Genomic DNA, 9,343 nt, shown 5'->3' on the forward strand with positions numbered 1-9,343 from the left:
TGATGAACTTTACACAAGGGTATCAACAACACTTTTCCTCTCTTCTGTAAAAACCGCATTGGTGGAAATCCACCTCCAAAATACAGATTTTCGCCTAAAGCTCTGTAACTAACCACCAACAAGCACTTCTCTTTTGGCTTTAAAATGTAAAGATGAGGGGGACAAAAAAAGAAAGAAAAAACGAACTCGAATGAATGAAAGTATCCTCTATGCAAAATCTATGCAAAAAGATACTGATTCTTTCTTCTACACAAGTTCTACTTTCAGTGTAGCGGACGCGCTACACTGAGCCTTCCCCAATATCTAGCACTAGTTTTGGCTGTTTGTCAAGAGGATAAGCAGACCACTGTGCTTATGTTGACTTCAAATGATCCTCAAAACGCCCATCCTGGTGGTCGGGGGTACCACCACGGCTCCTCAAGAAACTGGGTGATTATCCAGCTTCCTCGCTTTTCCAAAGATCTCAACCCAAGATCAAAACTGCAGCAGCACTACACATGGATATCATCGCTGCACAGATGCCACCAGTTGTAAAAACTCAGAGGTATTTCCCCGACGACTTCCATATTCTTCCTTCAAGAGATATCACCATAACAGTAACATCGTCATGGTACTTCCTGCGGTCTCCTTGAGGGATATCCAGCAATTCATGCAATTCCATTCCTGCAGACAAAATTAAATCTGCTTGAGAACAGGTGTCTGGCATGTCATAACCGAAAAAAATAATCATACAGAGGGTCCAGCATAAGATAACCATGAAACCAAGTTTCTCCATATTTAGAAGAAACTTTTTATTATTGGTTATAAAATTCTACGCAGTAGAATCAAGCTGCCAAGCATACTATTGTGAAAACGGAGCCTAAGCAAATATTAATCTTCATATTCCACAGCTATACAAAGCTTGGATAAGCATGCCATTAATAGTGTCCCAGAAACCTAGGAGTGCACACAGTTGGTAAGTGAAAGATGAGCTTAGGCATAAGAGGTGATGCATATAACTAAGATCACAACCATAGTAAGCCCATGACAATAGCTGCTAACATAACTTACATCAATGCAACATATTCAAAACATGAATATTTTTTTTGAGAAAGACAAAGATGAAGCAAATTTCTAAACAGCATGCTCCGTGAGCAGGGAGCATGCATTCTTTTATAACCAAAACATTGCGGAGGAGAAGAGAATTCTAAACAGCTGCATAGCAAACGCAATCACAAAAGGCAATATAATACTCAAGCTTCTTAAATTTTCGAATACAGCCAGACCCATTGGCAGCAAAAGAAAAGGAAGGCTAAGAACAATTAGGGTAGTAATAACACAAAATCAAGCATATAGTTTGCTTGATCCCTTGTAATCACTAACAATCAGTTTTAAAGAAGAAACAAAAATCAAACTATTTTTTTAGCAAGAACAGGTCCAACAACGCTTCCTGAAAACTTAAAAACTGAGCTGCAAACTTATCTTTTCGAACACTTCAGATAAACGCAACCTAAAAGACCAGTACACAACTGCAAAACTTGCAGAATGCAAGTGCAAAGGAAAAGGGAAGAACTTTCCAGGCCTGAAATTGATTTATTTCTAACTATGCCTGGAATATTAAGCACAAGATATGAGTTTAGGTTTCTCGTGGGGAAAGGAGCATTACTAAGAAAAAAGAGCACGAGTGCAGAGAGACCCTTTATTTTTTATAGAAGACAATTCAAATACTCGTCAAACCAAAACACCAAGGAGAGGAATGATCTGTTGAACAGACATGCTCTATTAAGCTCTATGAGTTTAGTAAAAAAGGTTCAAAAAAATATTTTAGAAAGTAGATGAATTTTGTAACTAGCTAATTCCTGAAGACCTGAACTAATCATCAGTGCAGTTGATCAAAGGAGGCTATTCAAAACCCAGAGAGGAATATCTGTCATTAGTTAATAGAACTTAAGCTAGACACAAAATTAGTCGTTGAATTAAATTAAGCAATATTAGACATAATTGTGTGCTACTGCCTACAGCATCCGAAGTGGAATAATTTAATGCCCCCAAGAGAAATGACTAATAGATAACAGTTAAGACCTGTTACAGATCCAACTCTCCCAGAATATCCCATTTATTATATGACGATGACACACTTATTTTATTCGATGCAGATGAGCAGCAACTGTAACAACTAAGGTAAGTCTTGACCAAGTTTGAGGCATTATCTGGGTTGCATGTCAACTGGAAGAAGCACGTGCTTTACCCTGTTAATGACCCACTGTAAAGGTAACACAAGCAGAAGTAGAGAGGGATGAAGAATTAGCTGGTTTTCTCTTGGATGGTTGCTCATCAAGCATGTCTCATGCTAGAAAATCTTCAGAGTAGGGGGGATCCAATTGTGTAATAGATGCTACTTGTGTAGAGAAGAGGTGGAGAGTATCAGTCCTATTTTTCTGATAGTTAAGACAGCTCTGGAACCTCTTCCTGGAAGATAATATGGAACAGAACCCATGGTGGACCATTTGGAAGGAAAGAAATTAAAAATGTTTTGAAGGAGCTCCAATAGAAAGATTATAAGACTAATTGTTTTGTTGTTGTAATTTTTTATGCAAAAAAGAGCATTTTGAGGAGGCCAAATTTCTGATTGACTTTGTAGGTTCCTTTCCTTTCTGATTTCATCAAAAATTACCTAAGGTCAAAAAGAACCGATAACAGAAAGTAGTCTGCAGAGGACCAAAAATTACAAGACTGCATTGGCAGATAATTCTCATAGCACGAACTCAGGGTGCTCAGAAATAAACAAGCATCCCAACCTCCAACGCATAGCAAGGTCACAAAATTACTAGTTTACCCTCACCCCCCCCCCCCCACAGGAAGAGTGGACAGAAAACTTACCAGCTTTCTTGGCTGCACGGAACAAAAGCTCCTCAATCAGGTGTTGAGCAGGATCCCCATCTGGGAATTTCTCCATGAAATTCTCAACATGAGAGACCACCTCCTCATTGCTCAAGTCTTGGTATAAGCCATCAGAGGAGAGCACCAAAAACTGATCCCCTGGACAGAGTCTATGGTGGCGCAACGAAGGTGTACAAGAAATGTAAGGAGCATTGCCAATGTACACATTCCGAAACATTTCTAGCAATACATCATTGAATTTAGGCTGCACGAACATATATTCTAAAATGTTAGGGACACTAGCAACAAAAATGTTTTAAAATGTATGTAGCTCTTCAATTGTGCATCCAAAGAAGTACAGCAAATATGCAAAAAATTATTCTCGTCTCCACATTAAAATGCAGTCAATAAATGGAAATATATGTATCATAAGGAACACAGGTCAAATGAATGTAGAACACAAAATGACAATATGTCAAAGAGGGAATTCTGTATCCAAGTTTAAGAAGAACAGGCCTCCAAACTGTGAAATTTGATGCAAAGGAGGAGATTTTGGGATTAGGCTCCAGAATGAAGAAAGTGAAGACCAACCTGTTTAAGGAAGCCTGCACCAAAGGCACGAGTGACCTTCAAACGACCTTTTACTCGACCATTGACGATGCAATTGCTATCATCTGGGTGCTCACTCTTAATTCTAGTAACTTCCTGAAATTGTCAGAGAAAGATATCCAAGAAGCAGGTCTTGTTAAAACATAAGCAGAAAGACATATGCTATAAGCAATAGCAAGTAATATACAGTAAACGGCATAAGAAGACTAGTTTCATCATTAATGTCTTGTAACCATAAAACTATACATAGCACAACAAAATCGAACATAAAACATACATCTCATAGCAGGCAGGTGAAGGGGAAAGTCACCATACTCACCTTTATATGTATGTGAATAATACTAGGAAAGGTAGACTGAAGAACACAATTTCCAGAGTCCATAAAAGCATACACCCTGCTCCCCATCGGCAAACTTTGTATTTACTATCATGCTATATTTACTTTCTTAGCACAATCAGCATTCAACCCAACTTTCACGTGATTGCATCAATAGGTCTATCCATCTGTGTACACTGTACAACAAATGACTTCTTAGGGGATCAACCATCCTAGTACTACTCTCGCCCAAGCACAAACACTGTACAACAGATGCTCTCTAATTAAGTTGCACAAACACATGCTGGATTGGATTTCTTGAACAGGAGTTCTCCTTTCAGTCCATTAGACTCTTCTAATAGCTTTAAAGTTTTCATATTAGTTAATTGGTATTGTTCCACAAGTACAACAGTAGAGATTCACCATAAAATTGTTCGTAAAACTTGAAGGTGCATTCTGCAAGCTTGCTACAATTCTAGATAAAGAAGTGATTTCTAAATTTCAAGGCAACAGTAAACCCTAAAGCAGAGCCCTTGTATCTCACTATGGCCACCCCTTAAGAGCTGCAGAGACACAAGTTAATTTCCATTGTTTCATGCCATCACAAATAATTCATTAAATTTGAATTAGTGGTTTATCTCCAGACTCCAAGGATAAGAAATTGATTAAAAACCTAAATCCTAAACTATGCTCTCAATGTAATTACTAAAATCAGCATAAAAACTAGCTTCACTACCCATACTGCTTTGAAGTAAATTGCCGGTAATAAAGATTATATCAGTAAACGCACAAATGAAACTAGACCTAATTTGAAATTTGCAAGAGGGTACCAAGACTTCTTGTTCAGCATTTAACATGGTCAATTTACACATACTGGTTAATTTCCAGCTTTCTTAATCCTTTGTCTTCTTCCAAGTAAGACAACTAGGAATTGGCTGGTCACAAAATGCAAAGTACTTGCTTCTTTGATATCAAATCATTATCATCAGGATGACAAAAATCAAAAAGCAGCACATGACAAGAAACCACCCTAGTTATGCAGACAATTCAGACCAACCATAAGCATCAGATTTTAAAAGTTCCCCCTACATTGACACCAAGCAAGTTGTTCTAGCCATATAAAACTGGACACTCATATTCACATAATTTAAAATTGCAGAGAATATAGTCGCTAGTAATGGTCATCTCAGAGTCGAGGTGATTAGAACTCCGATTAACGGTCGCTGGATGTAATTTATAACAAGTGGTATAGCCAATATCTTTGAGATAAGTGACAATAAATGTGGTTTATGATAACTAGTACATCAAACAATCTGCTGAGTTGGTATGCTGCAACTGCAAATTGATCGTCACTTGATTTAGTTTATAACAAGTAGTATGGCCAATATCTTTGAGACAAGTGGAATAGATGTGGTTTATAATAAATAATTCATTAAACAGCCTGCTGAGTTGGTAAGCCCAATTTTAATTGTACCTAATTGGAAAAGAAAAGTGAATACCACTTGAAGAATTTGTTAACATCAAATTGGACACAAATTATTTGGACTTGCCTAGATCTATATGTCTTTCAGCAGGAAGAAACAGGAGGGATCAAAGCTCCCACAAATGAACGTTGAAAAAGAAGATATGCTACGCTCCTTTTTGGGGTTTGTTAATTTGGCTTTCATTTTGCACTGGGTTCTAGAAGAAGCACTTAATGCTATGGGGGATCCATTTTCAGATCGTCAACATAAGTGAAAGCGGAGCATTAGTACGAAACACCTTAGAAGTCAACAGAAGTCTTTATTAGATGCCTATACCAGCAAACCAACCCTAACATTTAAGAGTTGAATACACTTAGATCAAGAATGAGTGAGCAACAAGATAACAATAAGGCAGACGATGCATAATATATCTCTACCGATAGAACTTTAAGACAAACCAGCATTCAAAGTTCCATTTGGAAATTTATCCAAGTGAAATTGTATCGCCCACTGCATTAAATCAACCAATTTGCTTCAAAATACAATCGCACATTAAAGCTCAGACATTTAATCAAGCATCATAAATAACGTATAAGGGAACTAAGGAACCTTACTTCTTCAATACTAGTGCTGTGATCAGTGGATAATTGCAATGCAGTCAGCTTCATACCCTGAACAGGTGCCTCATTTGTCACCCTATTCTCCTCATTGCAGACACTTGTGGTTTCTTCAACAATGCCCTCAACAGTCAACTCGCCATTACGTGGACCTTTGGATTCTGAAGCAGAACTACCCTCCTCAGGCTCATATTTTGCCACAATAGCACGACTATCTCCTACATTCATTACATACACGTCTTCATCTCTCATTAAAGCAACCAACAAACAAGACCCCATAAGTGCTAGCTCCGGATATCGATCAAGAACTCTATCTGTCATATCCAAGTACGCCAACTCAGTAACTTCAAGAGCCCTGGACATTGCCCTCAAAACCAACTCATGATCAACTGGACCCGTTCTTCGCCTCCTCTGATTTCTACTAGTCCTTTCCTCCTCAACTCTATTCTCCTCCTCTTCAACTTTCTCCTTAGCTTCCAATCCAAATTTCCATGGGAACAATTTCTTACTCTCTTTGTGCTTACTTAACAATCCATGTTTCAATTTCGACAACAGCAACGACCTCCTATTCACTGCTGAACCAGCATTATTTACACTTAATGCATCGTCTACTGAAAATGCAAATCTATCTGAACCCGAAAGATCAAGCCCGTCTTCTGGGTCCTCTTCTGCTAAAAATTCCCACAATCTCCTCCTCCTAACTTCTATCTCCCCTGATTCAAAAGTCACCTTCTTTGACGGCCTTCTATCCACCTGCTGCAAATTCAACTCACTTTCACCTTCTTCTACTCCACCAACCCCGCTAATAGTTGCCCCCGGTACTAGATTAGAATCGGGTATGCTCGAATTCGCGGCAATCACTTGGCTTTCTGAACTTGGATTTGCCCCATCTGGGTTACTAGTATCTTCACTATCCCAAAATAAACCCTCCAATTCTTTATACATAGCTTTATATAGATTACTCATCAAAAACTCGGGGGCATCAGGGCCATTAAACCCATCATAAATTCCAACAAATAGCCATCCATGCTCTTCCGATACAACCACATGCACACGATCCTCCCCCGCTTTACCCAATGCCCATTGAACATTGGATTCGCTGCCCATATCCGAATCATGTGTACAGTCCACGGCGGCCGCAATGTCCTTCCTGCCGCTGACAAAGTTTCTCACCGGTACTACCCACGGACGTTTCTTCTCGGAGAAATTCCTGTAGAAGGCTTTTTTAATTCCCGAAATGCCCTTTTTCCTCCTCTTTTTAACATAAACTCCACCCAGTGGAGCAGAGAACGGAACCCGATTACCTCCGCCGCCGCCGTCGGAGCCGGCGGTAGCGTCAAGCGGTCCAGATAGTGCCCCACGCTCGATCGGACCAGACATGAAAAAGGCCCTCTCCATTGGACCAGACGGTTCGCCGCTGACTCCGCCTCGAGGCACCGGCTGAAGCGGCAAAGCACTAAACGACGACGTACTCTCAAAGCCATTTACAACACTGCCCCTAACATTATTACCACCATTAAAACCCACAAGACCACCAGCAGCATCACTTCCAGTGGCATCATCGTAAAAATTGTCAAGTTGAAGGACAGTTCTGGGAGTAGAAGTGTTAGCACTGACGGAAGCCCCAGAAATGGCACGAAACCCAGTTTCCGATGGACCAAGCGGCCTCGACCTCAGAGGAGCTGGTTCATCAAACCGTAACGACTGAGAAGGTGAAACAAATCGATCTGAGTGAGTGGGAGATACAAACCGAGCTGATGACCTCACATAACAGAAGGAATGGCCGAGGGTTTCATCAAGCGGTTCACCGGCGGCGAAGATCACCTCCGTTTCACCCCGGTTCACCGCCGGGTTAAAACACGGAAACAGCTGCGATAACCCTCCTCCCATCACATTCGATTCATTTCCCCTCCCCCACCCCCACAACTCTATATACGTACAAAAATTTATCTATATCTGGCAAGTTTTTCAAAGTTTGACTAACGATGTTCCAACCCCAGAACCCAAAAAAAAATCTAGCCAGAAAAAAAAAAACTGGGTTTTATAGAACTAACAAAAGGGCGCAACAGTTGTTTAAGTTCTTGAGTTTTTGTTTTTGAAAGAGAGAGATATATAGTGAGAGAAAATTATATGTATGCAGAGGTTTAGAGAGAGAGAGAGTGGAGTAGTTTTTTGTACTACTGTTTTTGCGGGCTGATGAAGTTAAAAAGGAATATAATTTGAAAAAAAAAAGGACCAAAAAAGAGAAGAAGATGAAGACGACCGGTGTTTTTGATTTGTTTTAGTTTTTCATTATCACTTCACGAATAGAAACATCACACACCGAGTCAGAATTTTCATATCATTTAAAATATGAAGTAATATAATGATGAGCGTTCAATATTTATTTATTGAATATATATAAATATAACTTAATTAAAGTAATTTTTAATCAAAATTTAATAAATTTCCCTTTTTTACTTGACTCACCCTTGAATCATAGTAGACAAAAAAAAAAGTACAAGAATTTTTTTTTTCATTAAAACTAACCACTTTACATTAGGAATTACATAAGTTTGAATGTATCCCTACCATCATATACAATTCAACTTAGAAAAACTCAAATCCAAAAGATTTCATTTAGCAGAGGAATAAAATAAATCTAATTAACATATAAATTATTTTATTTAAATATACGATAACAACAACAATAACCCAATAAATTTCATTATACAATATAATCAAATATTCTCAAAAGTATTCAAATATCTTCACGCATTATTTCTATTTAGTATGACGTAGCCACTCATTTGAATCCACTCAACAACATGAGAATAGGGGGCCATTTTTTATGCTTTTCTCCTTCCTTTTTAGGGAAAAGCTTGTGCTGACCTGGCAAATGGGGGCAGGGGTGAGAGTCCACGTAGGCATCCAGGTGGTGAATTTATGGTGAAATGACGATAATGGGTATGGTGAAATAGAAGAATGTAGAAGTTTAAAGTAAGGAGGAGTAGGGTCAAGGTGGGGAATGGAGGGACATTTTAGTGTCTTTATGGAGTGGTTTTGTCTTTATCGTTGTTTTTTGGGTGACTGAATCTGACTATTGGTTTTTCTTTTGTATTTTTGTTTTTTAAAAAAAATAATAAAATAAAAATCTCAAAAGTCAAGTCCAAATTGATACTGTTTCTAGTCGATATCGTCTATGACAGTAAAACGATGAATTGTTCTCGTAATTGTTAATGACTATTTTATCCTTTTTTAGATTGTTTTCTTTCACTTTTACTATCTATTTGATTATAAATATTGGAATCAAATTTTAAAAATCTATCTTCGAACATTTTTACTTATAAAAGTTTAAATGTTGTTCTAACACAACTTCAAGTTTCAAAAATATTAAATATATAAATAACCCTTCTATTTGCTTTCGATTTTTATTTTGGCACTCCATCTCTATCTTGTTCCATTTTAATCCTCTAACTTTATTTTTTTGGTATTATTTT

The 9,343-nt window shown here is 38.2% G+C and overlaps 1 protein-coding gene across 1 annotated transcript; it reads right to left on the reverse strand.

Moving 5' to 3' along the window:
• Positions 1 to 20: 20 nt before the first annotated feature.
• LOC129889718 (protein phosphatase 2C 29-like) lies at positions 21 to 8,153 on the reverse strand. Its single transcript, XM_055965126.1, has 4 exons — positions 5,862 to 8,153; positions 3,451 to 3,564; positions 2,860 to 3,124; positions 21 to 663 (listed from the first exon to the last, which is right to left on the reverse strand). The coding sequence occupies exons 1-4, from the start codon at positions 7,752 to 7,754 to the stop codon at positions 539 to 541; spliced, it is 2,397 nt and encodes a 798-aa protein (XP_055821101.1). The 5' UTR covers positions 7,755 to 8,153; the 3' UTR covers positions 21 to 538.
• Between the last annotated feature and the right edge of the window lie 1,190 nt (positions 8,154 to 9,343).

The sequence above is a fragment of the Solanum dulcamara genome, chromosome 5 (assembly GCF_947179165.1).
Source record: "Solanum dulcamara chromosome 5, daSolDulc1.2, whole genome shotgun sequence".
Lineage (NCBI taxonomy): Eukaryota > Viridiplantae > Streptophyta > Magnoliopsida > Solanales > Solanaceae > Solanum > Solanum dulcamara.